The sequence below is a fragment of the Dromaius novaehollandiae genome, chromosome 2 (assembly GCF_036370855.1).
Source record: "Dromaius novaehollandiae isolate bDroNov1 chromosome 2, bDroNov1.hap1, whole genome shotgun sequence".
Classification (NCBI taxonomy): domain Eukaryota; kingdom Metazoa; phylum Chordata; class Aves; order Casuariiformes; family Dromaiidae; genus Dromaius; species Dromaius novaehollandiae.
In genome coordinates this window covers 168974841-168998536 of record NC_088099.1, presented here as the reverse complement: position 1 = coordinate 168998536, position 23696 = coordinate 168974841, and the positions used below count along the sequence as shown (strand labels likewise).

Here is a 23696-nt window from a genome sequence, read left to right as displayed (position 1 = left end):
ATTGAGAGGGAGACCAAGATAAACAAAAGCTTGGATGTTAGGGTAACTGCTCTGAGTGCAGGGGAATGAATCAGGTCCAAATCAGACAGAGCAGGGGACTCCTTCTCCGGTTGATACACTGAGCATGAGTCTCTCAGCAAGTCTCTAACCCCTTTTGTCCCTCTCTTTCTTTTTTCTTTTTTTAATCTGAAAAAAAAACACAAAGGGATCTTGGTTTTTCCCCAGTGCAGAACAGGAAACATCTTGAAAGTTTTTGTGAAACAGGAAAGCCCAACTTTAGTCTCTTTGTCGAGGACCTTGTGGGCCCGCAGGTGATTCAAAGCACGCTCCTGAGGTGGCTGGGAAGAAGGTGTTAATGTTGATATGATGGAGCAGGGAAAGCAGGGATAGCACCTCTCTGATCTCCCTTTCTAAAACATACCTTTGGAGTTCTTGTGGCTTTTCCCTAAGCAAAACAATTCGCATGAGCTCTTCAGGATGCACCTTGCCCTGCCCTGGAGTGTTTCTGGGATGTTTGGTGAAACACAAAAGAGGACTTTGCAGTTAATAATTCTGCCGTGTCTCTAGTGCTTGTCACTTGCTGGACATTTTCCTTACCTTTTTCTTCTTCCTCCCGCCCGGTAGTGCAGTGTAGACACCTGGTCCCCTAGATCCCAAGATGTAGGATGGCTTCATGTTGTGATCAAAGGGAACACTGCAGATAAGAGCCTTTGCATATAGCAGAGCTGATCTGTGAAACCACGTACGGCCCGTAGAGTTCTGTGTTGTAAAACTGCTCCTGTCAGTCACGTTTGCGACCCGGGCGCTGGAGTACACTGAACAGGCTGCATCTGGATCTGTAGCAGGTCACTGACAACCTTCCGAGTCATGGATGTTTTTAAACCTCTGAGGATGTCTCTCTCTGAGTAGTGAGGCTTGGAGATTGTAAACCGCTGCTTTCTTTGTGCAGTTTGTGTGTTAGCTCAGTCGTCAGGTGGGCGCAGAGAGAACCGTTCTCTGTTTGCGTGGTCCCATGCACGTTTGACCCATGCAAGGCACTCACCAACCCAACTTTTCTCCCTGCAGATTCAGGATCTCCTTTCATCCCAGGAACAGCAGAAACCTACTGAGACAGAGGCCAGCACAGCGGACACAGGTACAAGGTGGCCGTCTTGGTATTTAGTGACCCAGTAGCACAAGAATCGGGGCTGTGGCAGAATCATTTGGGCTGCTCCCAAAATACCTGTTTCTGTCTACATGGAACATTGCATGTGTCGTCACGGTGCTGCTCTTTATTCTTGGTGGCAGCCCCAGCACCTACCCGTGGGCTCTGATACATCTCACAGCCCGGTCGGCGCATGCTCCCTGTGCTTGCGTGTGTCCGTGCAGGCGCATTAAAGCCGTCGGTCACTCGCTTTCCGCAAGGCGCTTCCCTGGTGCAAACTCTCTCTTTGCAGGGAAGCAGCTGGTGCACTACACCGCCCAGCCCCTCTTCCTGGTGGACTCCAGCGCCGTGGACATGGGGAGCGGAGACCTGCCGATATTCTTTGAGCTGGGGGAAGGGCCGTACTTCACGGATGGAGACGAGTACTCGGAAGATCCCACCATCTCTCTCTTGTCAGGGACTGAGCAGTCCAAGCCCAAGGACCCTGCGGTATCCTAAGGCTGAAAGCAGGGTGAAGGAGAGAAAGCGAGCGAATACGCACTAAAGGGAAATCCAGCCGTCAGCCTCCTTGCTTTGCACAGACATTGACAGCTCTAAACACCCTCTGGTTCATGTTTGCTTCCCCCGGCACTGTGAGGATTTCATTTGTGTGTGTGCTTAATGAGGTGTTTTGAAATCTGCTTTAGATCCTAGCCACCCAGCGCTCCTCCAGGCTGGCAGTCGTTGGGGGCCGAGCAGTGCGAGAGACCCCCGTCGCCTGGTTGTCACCCGACCTGCCGCAGAGGTCGGACGTGCAGCGTGGCTTCCGTGAGCGGGCAGGAGAGCCGGGGTGGTCACCGAACAGCTAGCCACTACGTGACGCTTGTGTTTCGTTTCGCGGCCCCGCCGAGGGGGCAGCTGTGCCCCGCGCGAGCCAGCGAGGGGCCCGCGGCGGGCGGCGGGCAGCGGGGAGCCCCTCACCCGGGCAGCGGGGCGCTCGCCGCGTCCGTCGAAGGGGCCGCTTTTCCGAGGGAGGGAGTCCCTCCTCCACCCCGTCCCCTTCCCTCCTCGCCCCGGAGAGGTGGATGCGATGGTTTTTAAAGAGAAATAAAAGTTTGCCAATCTGGCGCCGGTGGGTTGGATCCCTTTGTGGTCTCTGCCTTGCGGTCTGGTCCCTGGGGTTCTCCGTGTGCGCGTGCGCCCCGGGCGCCCAGGGCTCCCCAAGCCCGCCTTTACCTTCTCTTCTTATTTTCTCTTGCTCTGTGTGTTTCTTTTTATTTGTTTCCTTGGTTTTGTTTTTCTTTTGCTTAGCAGTAAAAATTTGTACATTTACACTTCAGATTGTTAATAGTAAAAACTGTATTTTGAATTTTTACATGAGAGAAGAAGAACCCACTTCTATCTATATATATATAAATATCTCTCTATATATATACATACAAATATATATAAAACAAACGGTCTGTCCCCTGGTGGCTTTTCTATGGTTGGGAGCATCCTTCTTGGCCTCTCTTCGGGAGGCGGCGGAGCCGGTGGTCTCGGCGGCCGGAGGTCGGCTCCTGCTGCGGAGAGACGGCGGGAGGCTCCCGGCCGGGGCGGGGGCCTTGCCCAAAGCCTGGGCTGGGCTCGGGGCTGAGCTTTGCAGGATGTTCCCGTTGCTGAGCTCGCGGCGGAGGAGACTGCTGCGGGTCTGTGCCCCCGCGCCGGGGCTGGGCGCTGCGCGCACCTTCCTGCAGTGCCTTTTTTTTAGAAAAACAATACAAGAAAATCTTGGTTAAGGTCAAAACCTCCCTCCCTCTCCCCTCTGCTCGCTGTGGGTGAAACGCGTTGCTTAGCCGCCCGGTAAATGGCCCTCGGTGCCGTCGCCGTAGCTGTGCCGCGGGCCGGACCCGAGGATGGAGGCGGCATCAGCCCGGCTCTGCCCGGGGGGGCCGCTGGCAGCCTCCCTCCCCCGGGGGCCGGAGAGCTGCGCTGGGGCGCTTCGGTCTCCCTTCGGTTGGTTTTCCAAGGTCGCCCACCCCGTGCCCTTCTCCCAGAGCGGCGTCTATCCGCCAGAGCCGGAGCCGGAGCCGGAGGTACCCTGCGGAGGGGAGGGTGGTGGGCGGGAGCCGGGAGAGGGGGTCTGGTGCGGGGGCCACCCGAAGTGCCCGGCAGCGGGATGCGCGGCGCCCGCCGGAGCGGGATGCGGGAGAGGAGCCCGCATCTTCCTGGCCGGAAAGTCCAATAACGCCGCCGCACTCAGGCGTCTGAAACGCGGCATCGCGGCCGGGGGGCTCCGCGACCTTCCCGCTGGGATTTCCCATGGAGCAGCCTCCCGCGGGGCCTGGAAGCGCCCGGGACCGCGGCAGGAGCCCGGCGAAGGCAGTGGCACCGCCGGGAGCTGCCCGGGGCTGGGATCCCCCATCGCGAGCGGCTCCCGTTTCCCGGCCGGAGCCGCGATGGGCGGGGGTATGCCCATGGCGTCCAGGCTCTCGGATGCTGCAAAGCGCTTGGAGAACCCCCCGGCGCAGGGTGCTCGACTCCGGGGGCAGCGGGGCCAGATGGAGACGCCCGGGGGCTCCGGGTCGGCGCAGGGACCTGGGAAACGCGGAGGCCCAAAAGCTTTCGTGGGACTCAGGGCCGAACAGCCCTCGGCGGGTTTTTTCCTTTTCCCCCCCCAAATTTCCTCCCGATCGCCGGCTTTTGGCCTCCCGGGGCTGGCAAAGCCGGGTGCCGCTGCAGGAGGGGAAACTGCGGCGGAGCCGGAGTCCCGCGCCGGGAGGCCACGGGGATGGGCTCCCGCGCGCTGGCTGGCGGTGCCGGTGCCCGGCCGCGTCCCCCCCCCCGGATCCGGCCACGACACCAGGCGGCTGCTGCAGGGACCTTTATTGGGGGTCGAGGGGCCGCGGGTACAGGGGAGCCCCCAGCCCCCCGGCCCAGCCCCGGGGGCGCGCGGAGGGGTCCAGCCCACTCCGGCCCCGGGGCTGGGGGGCGCCGGGGGGGGCCACGGGGAGCCAGCGGGAAGCAACGGGGTCCGGGGCGGCGTCTCCGGTGGGGCTCGGCCGTCTCATATCCCTGCGGGAGCGGCGGTGTCAGCGTGGGGGTCCAGCCTGGATCCGCCCCCCCCCCCGGCCGGACCCCCGCGGTCACCTTGGGACGCCAGGGCCTCCTCCGAGTCCAGGTCGCGCTCGGCACCTGGGGGCAAGCGGAGACGCCGTGGGGGGGGCACGGGCACGGCCCACCCGCGGTGCCCCCCCAGCTAACGGGGCTACTGGGGCCCCCCCAGCTAACGGGGCTAATGGGCCCCTGGCTAATTGGGCATCCTCAGCCAATGGGGCCCCCCCAACTAGCAGGGGACCTGCGGCAAATGCCCCCCCCCAGCTACAGGGCCCCCCCCAGGAAATGGGACCCCCCAAGCTAATGTCCCCCCAGGTAATGGGTCCCCCCATTCAATGGATCCCCCCAGCTAATGGGGTCCCCCACAGCCAATGGCCCCCCCCGAAGCTACTGAGGCCCCCCCCAGCTAACAGGGTCCCCCCAGCCAACAGGGCCCCCCCAGCTAATGGGACCACCCCCAAGCTAATGGGACCCCCCAGGTAATGGGACCCCCCCCACAGCTAATATGAGCCCCCCCCAGCCAATAGGGACCCTGCAGCTAATGGGACCCCCTAGTCAATGGGCCCCCCCCAAGCTACTGAGGCCCCCCCCAGCCAATGGGACCCCCCCCAGCCACCAAAGACCCCCCAGCTAATGCCCCCCCAAGACAATAGGACCCCCCCAGCTAGTGAGCCCCCCCAATTAATGGGGCCCCTCAGCCAATGGGGCCCCCCTGGCTAATGGGGGCCCCCCTAGCTACTGCCCCCCGCCCCAGTTATCCCCCCCGGCTTGGGGTCCCCAGCTCCTGGCCCCCCAGGCCGGCAGGGGCGGGCACGAGGCCGGCACAGCATCCCTATCCCCGGTGCCCCACACTGCCAGGGGGGTCCCTGGGGGTCTCGGCCCCCCCAGGCCTGGGGCAGACGCGGCCCCGTCCTCACCCTCCTCCGACTCGTCGGACCGGGACGGGCCGTCCACGATGGGGCCTGTGGGAAGCGGCACGTGGGGGCCCGTCCGGGATGGGGGGCACCGCCGCTGCCCCCCCCCCGGCCCCCCAGCCCCCCGGCCCGGCACCTACCGCCGTGGGCTGCGCCGGTCAGGGCGTCCGCCCCGAAGGAGCCGCTGTTGAGGGAGTCCAGGCTGGAGGAGTCGCTGCTCGGCGCCTCCCGGCTCGCGGCCGCGGCCAGGGACCGCTCGGCGCCCTCGAAGCTCACGGCGGTGAGACCTGCGGGGAGAGCGGCACTCCGCCAGGACGTGCCCGCGGGGCCGCGCGTGCAGGGTTGTGCACGCGGGGTTGTGCACGCGGGGTTGTGCACGCGGGGTTGGGTCCGTGTGCGCATGGCCAGGCCGGTGCACACCGAGCCAGGTCCGTGCATGCCAGGCCTGGTCCGTGTGCACTTGGCCAGGTCCATGCACGCCGATCCAGGTCCGCACACACTGGGCTGGGTCCGTGCACGCCGGGCCAGGTCTGTGTGCACATGGCCAGGTCCGTGCGCACTTGGCTGGGTCCGTGCATGCCGAACCGGGTCCACGTGCACATGGCCGGGTCCGTGCACACCAGGCCGGGTCCGTGCACACCAGGCCGGGTCTGTGTACACCAAGCCGGTTCTGTGCACACCAGGCCAGGTCCGTGTACACATGGCCGGGTCCGTGCACGCTAGGCCGGGTCCGTGCATGCCGAACCGGGTCCGTGCATGCCGGGCCGGGTCCATGTGCATGTGGCCGAGTCCGTGCACACAGAGCTGGGTCTACGCACACCGGGCCAGGTCTGTGCGCACTGGGCCAGGTCCGTGCACCCTATGTGGCCCCAGTCCAGCCGTCCGCCCCCCCCCAGCGCCCCGCCGCCCTCCCCTACCTTTGCCCGAGCGCTGCGCCGAGGTGGTGAGATCACCTGGGGGGGGGGGGAGAGGGGCGTCAGGGGCAGCCGGGGCAGCGACACGCTGCTGCGCGGGCTCCGGCCCCCCCACGCCCCCCGCCACCCGCGCTCACTCTCTCCGGAGGCCTCCAGCTTGGCGGGGCTGACGGGCTCTGCAAGGAAGGGGGGGGTGAGCCCACTGGGGGTCCGAGGCTGGGGGTGGGGGGTGAGCCCACCGGGGCGCCGAGGCTGGGGGGGGCGGGGGGCTCCGGCGGGCGACACGGCCCCTACCTTGCGTCTGTCCCTCTGCGGAGAACGCGGCGTCCAGGGGGCTCACGGGCTCTGCGGGGACACGCAGGGGCTGGCGGGGGCCCAGCACGGACCCCCCCTGGGATGGCCCCGCCGTGGGGCTCCCCGTGCAGCCCCCCCCCCCCGCCGCCCCCTTACCGTCAGCCGCCGCGACGGCCAGGAGCAGCACGGCCGCGGCCAGCGCCAGGGCCCTGCGGAGCACAGGCAGCGTTGGGGGGGGCCCGGCACTGGGGGGGTCCCCGGCCTCCGCTGGAGCCCCACACGGGTGTCCCGGCCTGTCCCCCCCCCACGCCCGGGCTGGCTGGGGGCCGCACGGAGGCTGCTGGGGGGGGAGGGGGGGCCACCATGCCGGGGTGGGTCTGGCCTTGCACCAGGGGGGTCCCACTGCATATGGGGGGGGGGTCTGGCCTTGCATGGGGCGGGGGCTGGACATGCACAAGGGGAGGGGGGGTCCCGCTGTGCACTGGGGGGGGTCTGGTCTTGCACTGGGGGGGAGGTCTGGCCTTGCATGGGGGGGGTCCCGCTGTGCACCGGGGGGGTCTGGCCTTGCGTAGGGGGGGGTCCTGCTGTGCACCGGTGTGGGGGGGTCTGGCCTTGCACCAGGAGGGTCCCACTTTGCACCAGGGGGATCTGGCCTTGCATGGGGGGGGTCCCGCTATGCACCGGGGGGGGGGGTCTGGCCCTGCATGGGGGGGGGGCTGGTCATGCACAAGGGGAGGGGGAGGTCCCGCTCTGCACCGGGGGGGTCTGTCCTGGCACCGGGGGGGTCTGGCTGTGCACTGGGGGGGGTCTTGTCTTCCACTGAGGGCAGGTCCCGCTCTGCACTGGGGGGGGGTCTGGCCTTGCACTGGGGGGGATCTGGCCTTGCATGGGGGGGGTCCCACCGTGCACCCAGGGGGTCCAGCCACGCACCCGCGGGGCCTGGGCAGGCATCGCTGCGGGGGGGGGGGGGGCTCAGGCGGCAGCCCCCCAGCCCGGCCGCAGCCCTGCAGCGGGGCCGGCGGCGGCCCGGGGTCACTCACCTGCGCAGCATCGCGGCGTCGCCGGGGGGGTCTCCGCGGGGCCGGGGGGGGGGAGCGGTGCCAGAGCCACCTGCGCCGGCAGCGCCCGGGGCCATTATAACCGCCTGGCCCTGGGGAGGAGCCAGGTGGCCGGGGGCCAGCCAATCCGCGCCGGCACCGCGGCACTGCGGCGCCCGCCGCCCGCACCGCCCGCACCGCCTGCACCGCCGCATGCATCGCCTGCACCGCCTGCACCGCCGCATGCATCGCCTGCATCACCGCCTGCACCGCCTGCACCGCCGCATGCATCGCCCGCACCGCCTGCATCACCGCCTGCACCGCCGCATGCATCGCCTGCATCACCGCCTGCATCGCCTGCACCACCTGCATCACCTGCATCACCGCCTGCATCACCGCCTGCATCGCCTGCATCACCTGCATCACCGCCTGCACCACCGGCCCGGCAGCCACCGCCGCCGCCACCGCCACTGCCCCGGGAATGCGACTGCCGGCATCACTGCAGGACCGCCGGCCTGGCAGCCACCACCGCCACCCCAGGGAACGCGGCCACCGGCACCGCTGCGGGGACAGTGGGGCCTGGCGGATGCGGTGCCGACTGCTTGTGTCCGTGCAGGGACCATCGGCATCCGTGCAGGGACCCCCAGTGCCCATGTAGGGACCCCAGCATCCATGCAGGGACCACCAGGGCCCATTCAGGGACCTCCAGTGCCCACGCAGGGACCCCCAATGTCCACGCAGGGACCCCCAGCACCCATGCAGGGACCCCCAGCACCCATGCAGAGTGCACCAGCGCCCGTGGGGGGGCTGCCAGGGCCGTGCCCTGTGCCGGGGGTGTGGGGCACGGCCTGCCCCAGCGCAGGCACCCTGGGCACTGGCACCTCTCCCCTGGGCTGCCCCGTCCCGGGCCCCGGGCTGGTCCCCACCCTGCGCCCAGCTCTGAGTTTGGGGGCTGGCGCTGGGCCCCTCTGGGCACCAGGTCCTGGCCCCCCCGCACCCCCCCCCCACCGTGCCGCCCGAACAAGGGGCCCATTGTGGCCGGCGCCGTTCAATGCCCCTTTGTTCGCGGCGCGCCGGGATTAAAGGGTCGGCGGGCCGGGGGCAGCACCCAGCTCCGGTTGCAGGGCTGCGCGCGGGGCCATGCGGCCCCCCCCCGGCCCCCCCCCGGCACGGGGCACCCTGGTACGGAAGCGCCCAGCTGCTGCCGCACAAAGCGCCTTTCTCCGGGCGGCCCGGCCCCGGCGTCGCGTGGTGCCCGGGACGAGCCGGCAGCCGGTCCCGGGACGCCTGGGTCCCCCGGCGCGGGAGGGGGGCTTCCCTGCACGGCGCAGGGGGCCTTTGCCGCCGGCCGCCCCCACAAAGCGCCTTTGTTTGCCCGATGCGCCGCGGGGATCAAAGCTGCCCGCCGGGGCCCTGCGCAGACCCACCGGACCCAGACCCCATGGGGCGGCCGGATCCAGACCCCATGGGGCAGCTGGACCCAGAGCCGTCTGGGATGGCCGGACCCAGCCCCAGCCCCAGCCCTCCCGCACGGGTGGCTGGATCCAGACCCTGCCGGGGCGGCTGCTGTGCCAAGCTGGGACAGGGATGGCCGGACCCAGACCCTGCTGGGGTGGCCGGACCCAGACCCCATGGGGCAGCCAGCCCCAGCCCTGCCCCCCGGGGCCAGTGGGGCCCCTCCGTGGGACACGCTCTGCGCCCCCCCCCCCCCCGCCGGCTCTGCCCCAGAGCTAGGGTGCTCCCGGCAGCCCCCGGTACTGCCCCCCCCCCTCCCCTGGGCCCCCCCCAAGCCGGAGCCCAAGGCAGGGGGTGCCAGGGAGGGGGGGGCCCATGCAGGGGACCCTGCGCAGGGCAGGGGCGGTGCTGGGTGCTGCTGGTGCCTGCGGCTGGGGCGCAGCCAGGGCGGCTTCCCGGCGCGGCTGCACAGGCCGGCCCCAACATGCCGGCCCCGCCAGACCTGCCCAGGCCGGCGTGTGCAAGGCGTGTGTGAGGCGTGTGCAAGGCGTGTGCATGGCGTGTGCATGGCGTGTGCGTGGCGTGTGCGGGGAGCGGGCATGGCCCTGCCTGCTCTCCCTGGCCCTCCGTGGCTCAGCCCCGGGTGACACAGGGCACCCGCCTCGGCACGGCCAGGGTGGCAGCGCCAGCCGGTCCCTGGGTGCAGGGATGGGGACATGGGGACATGGGGATGGGAGCCCAGGAGTGGGGACGTGGGGATGGGGCCATGGGGATGGGGAAGGGGCCATGGGGACATGGGAATGGGGTCCAGGGGTGGGGACATGCAGATGGGGACATGGAGATGGGGGATACTGGGAGCACTGGTCCCAGACCAGGCCGCACTGGGAGCACGGGGGGGATACTGGGAGCACTGGTCCTGGACCAGGCCATTACTGGGAGCACTGATCCCAGACCAGGCCGTTACTGGGAGCACTGGGGGATACTGGGAGCACTGGTGCTGGACCAGGCCGTTACTGGGAGCACTGGTCCCAGACCAGGCCGCACTGGGAGCGCTGCGGGATACCGGGAGCGCTGGTGCCGGACCAGGCCGTTACCGGGAGCACTGGTCCCAGATCAGGCCGTTACTGGGAGCGCTGTGGGATACGGGGAGCGCTGGTGCCGGACCAGGCCGTTACTGGGAGCACTGGTGCCGGACCAGGCCGCACTGGGAGCGCTGCGGGATACCGGGAGCGCTGGTGCCGGACCAGGCCGTTACTGGGAGCACTGGTGCCGGACCAGGCCGTTACTGGGAGCGCTGTGGGATACGGGGAGCGCTGGTGCCGGACCAGGCCGTTACTGGGAGCACTGGTGCCGGACCAGGCCGTTACTGGGAGCACTGGGGGATACGGGGAGTGCTGGTGCCGGACCAGGCCGTTACTGGGAGCACTGGGGGATACGGGGAGTGCTGGTGCCGGACCAGGCCGTTACTGGGAGCACTGGTGCCGGACCAGGCCGTTACTGGGAGCACTGGGGGATACGGGGAGCGCTGGTGCCGGACCAGGCCGCACCGCCAGCACCGTCAGCGCGACCCCGCCCGGCGCGCCCCAGCCCCGCCCCCGCGCATGCGCGCGGGCACTCGGCGCTCCCCGGCGGCCAGAGCGGCCGGCAGGTGGCGGCGCTCCTCCCGCGCTCGCTGGTGCGGCGCGGCGCGGCGCGGCGGGCGCGGAAGCGGCGGGGCGCGCGCGCTCCCTGGCGGCCCGGCGGGGCGCGGCCGGTCCGACGGCGCCGCCGCCAGGAGCCGCCGCCATCTTGTCACCCCCGCGGAGGGGAGAGGCAGCGCCCCTCCCCACAGCGCGGGGCCCGGCGCGCCGCCAGGTAGGCCCCGCCGCCGGCCCGGCCCGGCCCCCGCCTCGGCCCCCGCCTCGGCCCCGGCCCCGGCCCCGGCCCCCGCCCGGTGAGGGGGGAGCGGGGCGGCGGGCGGGGGAGGGGAGGGAGGGAGCGGGGGGGAGGGGAGAGAGGGGAGTGAGTGAGTGAGTGAGTGAGTGTGAGTGAGGGGAGTGTGAGGGGAGTGTGAGTGGGGGGCTGTGAGTGAGTGTGAGTGAGGGTGAGGGGAGTGTGAGTGAGAGGAATGAGTGTGAGTGAGGGGGTGAGTGTGAGTGGGGGCTGTGAGTGAGGGGAGTATGAGTGGGGAGAGTGTGAGTGAGGGGAGTGAGTGTGAGTGAGGGGTGTGAGTGAGAGTGGGGGGAGAGTGAGTGCGGTGGAGTGTGAGTGGGGACTGAGGGGGCTGTGAGTGTGAGTGAGGTGTCAGGAGAGTGTATTAGTGAGGGGAGTGTGAGTGGGGGGTGTGTGTGAGTGTGAGTGAAGGGAGTGTGAATGACCAAAGAGAGTGAGTGAAGGGGGAGTGTGAGTGAAGGGGGAGTGTGGGGGAGGGGTGAGGGAGGGAGGGGTGAGGGGGAGTGTGAGTGGGGGATGGTGTGTGAGTGGGGGAGTGTGAGTGATGAGTGATTGATGGACTTGAGTGAGGGCGTTGAGTGAGGGTGGTGAGGGTGAGTGGAAGTGAGGCGAGTGTGAGCAAGGGGTGAGTGATGGGGTATGAGTGCGAGTGAGGGTGAAGGTGAGTGAGAGTGAGGCAAGGGTGAGGGTGTGAGTGATGGTGTGTGAGTGAGGGTGGTGAAGGTGAGTGTGAGTAAGGGTGTGAGTGGTGTGTGAGTGAGGGTGGTGAACGTAAATGTGAGCGAGAGTGTGAGTGATGGTGAAGGTAAGTGAGAGCGAGGGTGTGAGTAATGGTGTGCAAGTGTGAGTGAGGGTGGTGAAGGTGAGTGTGAGCGAGGGTATGAGTGGTGGTTTGTGAGTGTGAGTGATGGTGAAGTTGAATGATAGGGTGTGAGTGATGATGTGTGAGTCACGGTGGTGAAGGTGAGTGTGAGTGAGGCAGGTGTGAGTGATGGTGTGTGAGTGTGAGTGAGGGTGGTGAAGGTGACTGAGCGAGGCAGGTGTGAGCGATGGTGTATGAGGGTGGTGAAGGTGAGTGAGTGAGGATGTGAATGAGGGTGGTGATGGTGAGTGTGAGGGAGGCAGGTGTGAGCGAGGGTGTGAGTGAGGGTGGTGAAGGTGAGTGTGAGTGAGGCAGGTGTGAGCGAGGGGTGAGTGCAGGTTTGTGAGTGTGAGTGAGGGTGGTGAGGGTGAGTGTGAGTGAGGAGGGGTGGGTGATGGTGTGTGGGGGTGAAGGATTGTGCAAGGGGTTGTGAGCACAGGCTGGTGTGGGCGGGCGAGTGGAGTGCTTGTGTGGGGGTGGCTGTGAGTGGGGTGGCGTTCAGTGGGGCTGAGGGTGCTGGAGCAGGTGGATGAGTTTGGGGGTGAGTGTGAGTGTGAGGGGTGCGAGTGCAGGCTCGGGGGAGTGAGTGGGGGCGTGGGTGAGTCTCCGTGGGGGCTGAGCGTCCGCGTGCGTCCTGAGTGCGGGTTGGTGAGCTGAGAAGGCTGTGAGTGGGTGAGGGTGAGCGTGAGTGCGGGTGTGAGTGCAGGCTGGCGGTGGGGATGAGGGTGTAAGTGAGGGTGTGAGCGCAGGTGGCGAGTGCAGGCGAGGCTGGGTGTGAGCGAGGGACAGGCGCGCAGGGCGCTGGGGGGAGCGTGGCTCCGGGTGTAGGGATGGGAGGGTGAAAGCGGGCGTGGGGTGTGCAAGGGTCAGCGTGGGTCACCAAGGGTGAGTGCGGGCAGGGTGTGAGCAGGGGCACACATCAGGCTGAAGCAGGACTGCGGGTGTGCGTCAGCGGGAGGAGCATGAGTGTGCGTGAGTGTAGATCAGCCAGGGGAGAGTGGGTGTCGGTGAGTGTGGGTTGGCCAGGTGAGTGGGAGTGCGGGGGTGTGCGAGTACGGGTGTGTGTGAGTGTGGGTCAGTGGGGGAGAGCAGATGTGTGTCAATGCGGGCCGACGGTAGGAGTGTGGGTGTGTGAGTGTGGGTGAGTGTGAGTTTGCCAGGCGAGTGTGGGTGTGGGTGTGTGTGAGTGTGGGCCGATGGTGTGGGTGCGGGTGTGTGTGAGTGCCGGTCAGGGGGGAGAGCAGATGTGTGTGAATGTGGGCTGATGGTGGCAGTGCGGGCGTGTGCGAGTGTGGTTGTGAGTGTGAGTTTGCCAGGTGAGTGCAGGTGTGCATGAGTGCGGGTGTGCATGAGTGTGGATTTGCCAGGTGAGTGCGGGTGTGTGTGAGTGTGGGTTTGCCAGGCGAGTGTGGGTGTGTGTGAGTGTGGGTTTGCCAGGCGAGTGCGGGTGTGTGAGTGTGGGTCAGCGAAAGGGAGTGCAGGGGTGTGTGTGCATGCGAGTGTGGTTTGGCCGGGTGTGTGTGAGCGTGGGCTGGCCCGGTGAGCGTGCGTGGGTGTGAGTGGGGGCGTGGGGCAGCGAGCGGGTGTGTGAGTGCTGAGGGCTCGGGGCGCGGGCGTGGGTGAGCGGGAGCGTGGTGGGACTGTGCGAATTTACGAGCGTGCGGCTGTGAGTGGTGTGCAGGGGTGTGAGGGGGTGCGTGTGGGCGAGGGTGTGAGCCATCGGGGTGTGAATGGGGTGTAGGTGGGCAGGGGCGTGAGCGGGGTGTGAGAGGGCAGGGGCGTGAGCGGGGTGTGTGTGGATGGGTGTGAGCGGGGTGTGGGGGCAGACAGGTGGAAGCAGGGTGTGCGAGGGCAGGGGTGTCAGCAGGCTCTGTGTGGGCAGGGCTGTGAGAGGGCAGGGTGTCAGTGGGGTGTGCGGGCGGGGGTGTGTGCAGGTGGGGGTATGAGGGCAGGGGTGTGAGCAGGGTGTGCGGGCAAGGGTGTGGGCAGGTGGGAGTGTGAGCAAGGTGTGCATGGGCAGGGCTGTGTGTGGGGGTGCGGATGTGAGGGCAGGGGTGTGAGCAGGGTGTGCGGGCAGGGTGTGAGCAGGGGGTGCACGGGCAGAGCTATGAGGGTGGGTGTGTGTGTGGCCAGGGGTGTGTGTGAGCAGGGTGTGTGTGGGCAGGGATGTGTGTAGGCAGGGGTGTGAGCAGGGTGTGTGCATGCAGATGTGGGCCTGGGCCGGCGGCAGCAGTGCGTGTGGGGTGCGCAGCCGTGTGCGTGCACGGGGGAGTGTGAGTGTGAGTGCAGCCTCGTGCAGGGCGGGGGGGGTGCCAGCGGTGTGCAGGGTGGGGGTGTGAGTGTGAGTGTGCCTGGCTGTCTGCAGGGGTGGGGGTGTGCCCCGCTGGGTGCAGGTGTGTGTGTGTGTCTAGCTGTGTGCAGGGGCAAGTGTGAGTGTGCCTAGCCCTGCGTAGCTGTGAGCATGCCCAGGTGTGTGCAGGTGTGGGTGTGAGCGTGCCCAGGTGTGTGCAGGTGTGGGTGTGAGTGTGCCCAGGTGTGTGGGGGGTGTGAGTGCGTGGGCCCATGCGTGTGCAAATGCAGATGTGAGTGTGCCCAGGTGTGTGCAGGGTGTGAGTGTGCAGGTGTGCATGTGCAGATGTGGGTGTGAGCCTGCCCAGGTGTGTGCAGGGGTGTGCGTGCGTGGGGCTGTGCGTGCGCAGGGGTGCGGGTGTGAGCATGCCCAGGTGTGTGCAGGGTGTGAGTGTGCAGGGCTGTGTGTGTGCAGGTGTGGGTGTGAGCATGCCCAGGTGTGTGCAGGGTGTGAGTGTGCAGGGCTGTGTGTGTGCAGGTGTGAGTGTGAGCATGCCCAGGTGTGTGCAGGGTGTGAGTGTGCAGGGCTGTGTGTGTGCAGGTGTGAGTGTGAGCATGCCCAGGTGTGTGCAGAGTGTGAGTGTGCAGGGCTGTGTGTGTGCAGGTGTGAGTGTGAGCGTGCCCAGGTGTGTGCAGAGTGTGAGTGTGCAGGGCTGTGTGTGTACATGTGCAGGTGTGAGCGTGCCCAGGTGTGTGCAGAGTGTGAGTGTGCAGGGCTGTGTGTGTACATGTGCAGGTGTGAGCATGCCCAGGTGTGTGCAGGGTGTGAGTGTGCAGGGCTGTGTGTGTGCAGGGGTGTGAGCGTGCCCAGGTGTGTGCAGGTGTGAGTGTGCAGGGTTGTGCATGTGCAGCAGCAGGTGTGAGCGTGCCCAGGTGTGCACGGGGTGTTACCGTGCAGACCATGAGTGTGCAGGGGTGGGTGTGAGCTTGCCCAGGTGTGTGCGGCGTGTGAGTGTGTAGGGCTGTGTGTGTGTACATGCGGGTGTGAATGTGCCCAGGTATGCGTGGGGTATGAGTGTGCCCAGGTGTGCATGTGCAGGGGTGCAGGTGTGAGCATGCCCGGGTGTGTGTGGGGTGTACATGTGCAGGGTGTGAATGTACAGGGGTGCGGGTGTGAGCGTGCTCATGTCTGCAGGATGTGCAGATGTGCGGGGTTGTGGGTGTGCAGGGGTGCAGGTGTGAGTGTGCCCAGGTGTGTGGGGGTGTTAGTGTGGGGGGCTGTGCGTTCACAGGGGCGTGGGTGTGAGTGTGCCCATGTGTGTGCAGGGCTGTGCATGTGCAGGGGTGTGGGTGTGAGCATGCCCGGGTGTGTGTGGGACTGTGTGTGTGTGGAACTGTGTGTGTGCAGGGGTGTGGTTGTGTGGGTTGTGTGTGTGTGGGGGCTGAACGTGCACAGGGGTGTGGGTGTGAGTGTGCCCAGGTGTGTGCAGGGTGTGTGTGTGGGGCTGTGCATGCACAGGGGTACAGGTGTGAGAGTGCCTGGGTGTGTGTGGGTTGTGTGTGTGAGGCTGTGGGTACACAGGGGTGCGGGTGTGAGCGTGCCCGGGTGTGTGCGGGGTGTGGGTGTGTGGGGCTGTGGGTGTGCAGGGGTGCGGGTGTGAGCGTGCCCGGGTGTGTGCGGGGTGTGGGTGTGTGGGGCTGTGGGTGTGCAGGGGTGCGGGTGTGAGCGTGCCCGGGTGTGTGCGGGGTGTGGGTGTGTGGGGCTGTGGGTGTGCAGGGGTGCGGGTGTGAGCGTGCCCGGGTGTGTGCGGGTGTGTGGGGCTGTGGGTGTGCAGGGGTGCGGGTGTGAGCGTGCCCGGGTGTGTGCAGGGTGTAGGTGTGTGGGGCTGTGGGTGTGCAGGGGTGCGGGTGTGAGCGTGCCCGGGTGTGTGCGGGGTGTGGGTGTGTGGGGCTGTGGGTGTGCAGGGGTGTGGGTGTGAGTGTGCCCGGGTGTGTGCGGGGTGTGGGTGTGTGGGGCTGTGGGTGTGCAGGGGTGCGGGTGTGAGTGTGCCCGGGTGTGTGCGGGGTGTGGGTGTGTGGGGCTGTGGGTGTGCAGGGGTGTGGGTGTGAGTGTGCCCGGGTGTGTGCGGGGTGTGGGTGTGTGGGGCTGTGGGTGTGCAGGGGTGCGGGTGTGAGCGTGCCTGGGTGTGTGCGGGGTGTGGGTGTGTGGGGCTGTGGGTGTGCAGGGGTGCGGGTGTGAGCGTGCCTGGGTGTACGCAGGCTGTGCATGTGCGGGGCTGTGTGTGGGGGGGTGCGGGTGTGAGTGTGTGGGGCTGTGCGTGTGCAGGGGTTAGAGTGTGACTGTGCCTGGATGTGTGGGGCTGTGCGTGTGGGGGTGCAGATGTGAGCATGCCCGGGTGTGGGTGCACAGGGCTGTGGGGCGGCTGCTTGGGGGCAGGTGGGACTGGAGCCCTCCCCAGTGCTGGGTCCGGGGCCCCGGGGGGCTGCGCGGTGCTGGGGCCCCTTTTTTGGGGGGGGAAGCTGGGTTGGCTGTGGGGCAGGGGCTGCCCTGGGTGGTGGGGGGGGGCAGTGTGCCTGGGAGCTGGGGGGCAGGGGGGTGCCCCAGGTGGTGTGGGGCAGTGTCCTGGGGTACTGTGGGGCAGGGAGGTGCTATTGGGGGCTGTGGGGCCGTGTCCCTGGGGGCCGTGGGGCAGGGAGACGGGGCTGGCGCAGTGAGAGGGGCCCCATGCCGCGGCCCCTCTGCCCCGGGCTCCATGGAGGGGGGGATGCCTGCGGCCGGGGGGGGCCGTCCCGCCTTGTCGGGGTGCCCCGCCGCGCCCCGTCCCCCGTGCCTGCTCGGAGCCCAGCGGCAGCAGCTCCTTTGGCCCGCTCCGGTTTCAGGTGGTTATTTAACCGGTCGCTGCGGCTGTCCCGCGAGCCGCCGCGCACCGCCGCAGAGCCGGCCGCCTGTACCGCCGCTGCACCACCAAATAGCGGCCCGTGCTGTTTCCGTCCCCGGGTCCCCGTGCGTTTCCCGAGCCGCCGCCGCCGCTCCTCTCCGCGGGCGAGGCGGGAAGGCCGCGCTCCGCAGCTCCGCCTTGCCCTGGCGCTGCCGGAGGGCGGGAGCGCGCGGCGAAGGCCCCGGGGTCCGGCTTTGCGGCGTGCCCTGGCGTCGCGCTTCCCGTGACCCCAGTGGTATCGCGTGGGCTCTGCTCCCTCGGCGGGTCCTGACACGCAGAGGCGGTTGCCAACGGACCCGGCTTTCCGCCGGAGAGGAGTGGGAGGGAAGAGCGGCGGGAGGGGCCGTGCCGCGGGAGCCGTTTCTCTTGGACTTCTCTCCGCTTACCTGCAGCGGAGCGGCGAGGAGGAGGAGGGAATCTGTCCTTCTGAGACGAAAAAGCGAGTGGGGGAGCTATTTATAGCAGACCGATGCCTGTGCCCTTCCCTAGCCGTACAGAAAAGAAGAATGCAAAACCCGCTTTCTTTACAAGCTGAGAGGTTTTTCCTTTAACACGAATCTTGGTCCTCTTTCTGGAGATGTACCACGTCCTGCACCGAGCGCGAATAACATTTCTCCCGCTTTCAACACTTGTGTCTAAGCCTCGCTGTTCCCATGAACGTTTCTGAAAATCTTGAATCCGTGAGGCGCTTTCTGAGATGCTTATAAATATCTCCCTTTGCCGTATTTGCAAGCAGCGACTGCTCCGTGTTTCTCTGCCTGCCTTTGCCAGCCCCAGGAAACCACCGTGTTCTTCCGCGGGTGCTGAACTGCAGCAGGGCTCTGACATTGACCCCCGCGAGCATCCGGTTTCAAAGGGAAAACAGCAAAGCACTTAAACTGTGGGGTTTTTGTGGTTATTTTGGTGGTTCTCCCTGCTCTAAAACTCTCTGAAACCTGCCTGCTTGCTCAGGCCACCTTGAAACGTGCTGCGTTGGGTGGAGATGTGGGACAGCAGTCTAAATTTAGGATATCGACCCCTTGCTTCTTCGCCTCCTGCCTCCGCGCCCGGTGTTGACCAAGCTTGTTTTTGCCTCTGGAGCGTTTCTCCTGGTGGCACCTGGCGCCCACGGCTCCCGTGGAGAAGTCACGCGGAAGCCGTGCTCGGGGTGGCCTTGCTGGGAGGCTGCGGACACTGCGCGCAGCGCTCGCGTTCCTCGGGAACACGCGTGCTCGTGTTGTCCTTGCAGCCGTGCTGCGCCTCGCTCTGCAGCGTGCTGCACAAATGCAGAGAGAACAAGGCAGAGGAGCAGGGGAAAAACGCGCGTGACGGCGTCGGGCAGGGCGAGGGCAGTGGTCTTGACACACCAGCAACCCGACTGTTACATTTCTGTTAGTATTGGGCAAAAGGTGGTTTCAGAAGAGAAGGTGAGGTGGAACGGCGGGGAGGCTTCGTGGGCGCCTTTGAGGAGCGCCTGGCTTAAACTAAAGGTAACAAGGCTGCTAGAGGGAAAGAGTCTGAAACCGAAACAAGTGCAAGCTCGCTAGGATGGAGCCAGCAGCACGGCAGGTCGAGGAAGAGGGGCCTGGAGCTGCAGGAAGGGGGGGGGAACGGATGCGGTTGGGGGGGTTGAAGTGAAGGGGTCGGGTCAGGACATAGAGAGCGGGGCCGCGAGCGAGGGGCAAGGAAAGGCGGAGGCGATCGGCCCCCCGTCACCTCCCGAGCACGCGCCAGAAGCTGGCGTTGAGCCTCGTTCCCCGCTGCCCCCGGATGAACCGGGTGCCGGGAGCCGCAGCACCACGCGGGGTGGGGGTGGGTGGGAGCGGGCCTGCTCCACGTGCACCTCGCGGGAGAGGGGGACAGTTCCTCGGAGAGCACATGGGCAGCGGTGACAGCATTCGTGTACAGACGGAGTCCGCTGAGAACATCCTGCCAAGATGAATGAGCCATTTCACGTTGCTTTAAGGCAGACAGCTGGGTAAAACCCCTTGCCTTCATTTCACCCCAAAACGTTGCTTTTCCAGACTATTCTGTGCTGTGGATTCGGATATAGCAAAGCAATCTTGATGATTTGAGCTAGTAAATACATTACTGAGGACCTGGCTTGAGAAGCTGCCCTGCCTAAAGGATGACGAAGGGCACGTCTGCCCAGGGAGCGCAGAAACGCCTGAGCCTTTCCCTGCGAGCTAGAGCCAGGACGGGGATTTCAGGCCGGAAACCTGAGCTGGCTGCAGTCGGCCGGCCCAGATTTGGAAACAATTTAGGTGCCTTTGTGCAGCGACGTGCTGATGGCTGAACTGCCGCTGGACCCAGGCTCCGTGTTCGCGTGGTGCTGCCCTGAGGATGGGAGCAGCACCTTGGCAGGGCTACCTGCTCGTGGCGGAGGGGGCCTTCACACAGAGCAGAGGTCTGGTTGGTGGCTATAGCCGGTGAAGAGACTTGTCCCTCCTGGAAGCATTGGAATTGGGAGATGTGCTGCTGGGAGGGACGAGGGCTCTGAGACGATTGAGCTTATCTGCCGTCCTCTGTCCATGGCCTGCCAAATTTTGTCTCCCAGAGACTGCAAACCGTAGCCTGACAGAGCTCTTTTTGCTTACTGCAGGGGACTGAGGGGCACTCAAGGCCCTGTGATCAGCAAGAGGGCAGACTTCGTAATCCGAAGTCACTTCTGGAGTTGAGCAGTTTTGGATCATGGAACAATTCGGATTGAAACAGAGCTCTGAAGGTCTCCTGGTCCAAAGCCGTGCTCAGCACCAGCAGCTGGGTGTGCAGGCGCGTGAGAACAGGACCAGACGCTGGTGTTGTGGGGACCGGATCGTCCCCTTCTCTAGGGACAGGACCTGCTTGGCCCTGTGAGCCTGCTGACCCCATCAAATGTGAGAACGCCTAGTCTCGAATTTAAGAGCAGGGTCTCAAAGCCCTGCGTGTCTGGGCCTCCTTGGTGAACGCGTGTCGCTTTCTGCCTCTGTTACCCGTCTCTCTCCGTATTGGAAATGGGGAGCAGCTTGTGGGGGGGAGGCCGGAGAAGTCCTTCACAGAGGTGGCTGGACCGCAGCTGCGGGCTGCTCCCTGGAAGGTGGTGAGCTCTTTTGGGCTCAGAAAACGGAAAATGAGGTGTTACAGCCCGCTCCCGTGTCCGGGTGTGGAACTGCCCTGTGGGGGCTTGTCTTCACCAGCTTCTCCTGGATCGCCAGTGCCGAGGGGGGGGGTTGGCTTATTCGCAGGCAAGGGTGCCTGCTTTCCTGTGTGGTGGTCTTGTCCCACAGACTTCGTCCTGGGCCTGCAGCCCTGTCCGAGAGAGCCAACCTCCTTCCCTTATTCAGTCCCCTCGGAGCAGCAGGGACTGCAGGGATGGCTTTCCTGGCTTGGGGGTGGGCTGCGACATGCTCCAGCACAGTCAGTCACGTCTCCAGGGGACAGGCCTGCTGGGTCCCACGTCGTCCCCTTCTCCTGGCGTAGGGGACACAGGTCCTTGGTGTCTAAAGCCCTGCGCTGGTCGGGCTCCGTTGTTTCCCTTTCCCTGCGAACAGAGTGCTCCTGCACTGGTGCGTCTCCATCCAGCGTAGGCCGAGTGTCAGACACTGCACTTCTGGATAAGGAATTATAGATGGAAGTTACTGTAATGCTAGAAGAAAAGATGTTACTGCTATTTTAAGTGTTTTTAATAGCTCAGAAGTCAGGTGATTCAGCTGTAATGCCTCAAGCGTGCCAGCGTCCCTTCACCTGGGAGAAGCAGCATACTTCAGGTGACCACACCGCAGCGGCCCGTGTGTTGGGCTAATTTCTGGGAAGAGAGAGAATGAGGCTTTCTATGCCTGCAGGCTGAATCTTATCTTGATCCTTAGCTCTCGTGTTGAATGTTAATGCGCGTATCCCTTTGAAGAGCAAATGCACTCCTTAATTTACGGGTGACCCTCCCTTTCCACAGCCTCAGGTGGCGGCAGGGCAGGGCTCCCGTACCGCAGTACCGCACCGCTTCGCTGCTCTCGTTGGCCATCCTGGGGGATGCTGAGCCTTCCTGAGAGGCAGCACCTCTTCTCGGAGCAGAGCTGTCCTTGCGCTCACCCCTGTATTTTGCCTCTGCAGAGATGTCAGGTCAGATATAAAACAGCGAGTCTCCGTCGGTCCTCGTCCGTGCCCTGGTCTTACCCTCCCGAGGGCAAATGGCCGGTCTTCGAGCAGTCGCCTTTGTCACTGTTTAACACAGATTGTCAGTCGGGGCTTTGTCATGCGTTAAGCGCGTGGCTGTGGTCGCAGGGGGAGGAGAGCATCCGAGGAAAGCATCCGTAGTCCGCTGATCTGCTTCGGGATTTCACTGAATGATCTATTCTTTCCGCAGGGAGCACGACACGTGGCCCTCGGGCTCCTGGGCTCCCTCCGGGAGCGCAGCTTGCTCCTGCTAAGCAGCTCTAGGGCTGAGCTGAGCTGGATCTGCGCTGGGAGGGCGAGAGCAGGTCAGAAGACAGCTCCTCCTCTCCGAAACGCCCCGCTTGCAGGAGCCCTTGCTGCTGCCTCTTTGCGTCTCGTCTTTGCGGAGCAGGTGGGAGAGAGCGCTGCAGCCTGACTTAGCTCCCACCACTATGTGGGAGCCGCGCTGCTAAAAGACTGTCGGAGGCCTCCAAGAAATCTGCTCCCGGAGAAGGAATAGCTGTGTGAGGCTAGCGGGAGTCAGGAGCGCGGTGGTGCGGAGTGGAAGGGGGAAATTACCCTCAATCTTGCCTCCTTTCACCGCAGCACCTTCCCTTTAGCCGTGGTGAATGCGATTCTGCCCCGTGACTGTGCATTCAAGGAGCTGTTGCTGAGCCAACGTTCCCAGCCCGGTGCCCTGGTCGTGCCTCTGCTCTTTGCATCCTCCTCGGCTCCCTTTTCTTCCTCATTAGTAAAAACAAACTGCTCAGCTTTGCTTTCAGAGCGTAGCCCCAGGCGTGTGGCTGCTTTCTCTGCCCTTGAGGTGTATTATTACCCGGTCGTTCTCCCTTAGCGGCCTGGTGCTTGCCAGCCGCTCATCACATTTCCCAGTCATTATTTTCATGGCTTCTCCCTTGCACACTGGGTGTGGGGGACTTTCCTGATGTGTTTAAAGAAGGATGTGGAGCTGGTTTCTTCGCCTCTGTGCCTATCAAAACCTCCCTGGGAGCAGTCCGAGGCGCTGCCTTTGCTTTGCAGCTGCCGGGTAGGATTCCCACCCTCTGGCTGAGGGCGCTTCCTCGCCGTACCTTCTCGAATCAGGCAAACTGATGTCTGAAAATGCTTTCTTGAATCTGCAAGTCCCCGGGAAGCTTTCGGCCTTCTTCCCTCTATGGCTCCAGCCCGCAGCAACCTGTGCGTTTACCTGGCGTCTCCTCTGCGCTCTGAACATGATGGTGGAGGTTCTGCCCGTGCGTCAGCCGGAGCTGAGCGTGGTTTACAGCCCCATCCTTGCTTTTGGCTGCCATGAACAGATTAGGTTCGTGTTATGCCAGAAGGGGAACGTTTCAGGAGGGCTGTAGGTGCCTGGGTTAAAGCAGCGGCGTGGATAACCCTGTGTTAGGGAAGGAGCGTGCGGTACTGCGGTGCCTGAGTCTGCACAGCCCTCTGGATTGACAGCCGGCGCCTGGGATCACAGGGAGAGGCTGCCTTAGGATTTCGCGGAGCTTCGGCTTCCCGTCGGGAAGAAGTGTTGTAGCGGTGCCGCCTCCCCCCTGCCCCGCGGTCGGACGTAGCCTGCCCTGGTCTGCAGGCTCCGTGCAAGGCGGAGGCTAGGGATGACGGCGAGCCTTGCTGGATGCCGCCTCGCCTGCCCTTAGCAGGGGTGGTGTTCGTTAGGAGGGGGCGAAATCAGCTTGCTGCTCTTTCTGGGAGCACCTGAGACTTGCAGCCACTTCCTGAGAAAATTCTCCCGTCTTTACCGAAACTCCTCTCCTGCCGCAGCCTCCCTCCTGGCTTCGGGGGGGGCCTGGCAGAGGGGCCGGGGGGCCTCTCCGTGCCGTGCCGGCAGGGCAGGAGGGCAGCAGCGAGCCCAGGGCAGGCTCTTCAGATCCTCCCCTCTCCTTGCAGCCTGCCTTTGAACTGAGCGGAGAAGCCCGGCTTTGAAGTTGAGCGATTAATAAGCTGCTTTCAGCGGTTTTGTCGTTTTCAGTCTGTTGCGGTCCTCCTGGTTTTCCTTGCATCCACTTACCTCAGGATTTTAGTCCATTAGGTTGTTAGAATTGCTCCAGTTTGTTGTCCAGAGCTGTGGATGCAACTATTAAGCTGTTGCGCTCTGTCGGCTTGCCTGGCGTTCCTTTCCCGTGCTGCCTGTCTCCACAAGTGCCGTTCGCTGCGTGTTATAGAGTGCTGTAGAGGCTTCTTGCATTTCCCAGAGCCCAGAGGCAAGGCCGTGGCCGTGGGGAGTTTGCAGGCCGCCCATCTGGGAAGATCTAGCGAACAGCGATACGGAGAGGTGCTTCCCCGCAGGGGAGATAAGCGCGGGAAGGACATGCAAGAGCGATTCGAAGAGGAGAGGTCTGGCAACGCAACTCTACAAAGGGAAAATCAGATTGCTGCAGCCCCAGGCTTGCTCCTGTCCGTGCGCTCGGGAACCTTTCCGAGTAGGCGGGAAGGCTGTCAGAGCTGAGTTTAGCGCAGAGCCCGTGAGCCCGCTCTTGGCGCGTGCGTTTAGGCGGGCGGTGCCGAAGCGTTTCGAGGCAGGACTCTTGGCAAGGGCTGCGGCGTGTCACCAGCAGTGCCGGCGGTGCGGGGCGTCCATGTTCTGCCACCGCAGGGCTGGCAGAGGCCGGCTGGAGGGAAGCGGCGTGGTGTGGGGCGAGGTGGGCTCTGCTCCTCGCTGGCAGAGCAGTCGCACGGAGCCTACTCCTGGGGTTGTTCAGCTGGCCGTGGCTTA

At 65.2% G+C, this 23696-nt stretch overlaps 2 protein-coding genes across 8 annotated transcripts in view; both read left to right on the top strand.

Moving 5' to 3' along the window:
- HSF1 (heat shock transcription factor 1) overlaps nt 1–2250 on the top strand; it is a 69104-nt gene extending 66854 nt beyond the window's left edge. For all 4 annotated transcript variants that reach the window (XM_064508003.1, XM_026114792.2, XM_026114791.2 and 1 more), the window contains 2 exons: nt 1066–1135; nt 1437–2250. In XM_064508003.1, the coding sequence (XP_064364073.1) occupies nt 1066–1135; nt 1437–1642 (276 nt within the window). In that variant the 3' untranslated portion in view covers nt 1643–2250. The remainder of the gene's footprint in view (nt 1–1065; nt 1136–1436) is intronic.
- An 8281-nt stretch (nt 2251–10531) lies between these two features.
- LOC112991955 (casein kinase II subunit alpha-like) overlaps nt 10532–23696 on the top strand; it is a 31772-nt gene continuing 18607 nt past the window's right edge. The window contains exon 1 of one of the 4 annotated variants that reach the window (XM_064507976.1): nt 10532–10687. The gene's annotated coding sequence lies outside the window, so the exon portion shown is untranslated. Of the gene's footprint in view, nt 10767–23696 lie in introns of all 4 variants that reach the window. The other 3 variants (XM_064507979.1, XM_064507977.1, XM_064507978.1) reach the window with 3 other exon arrangements.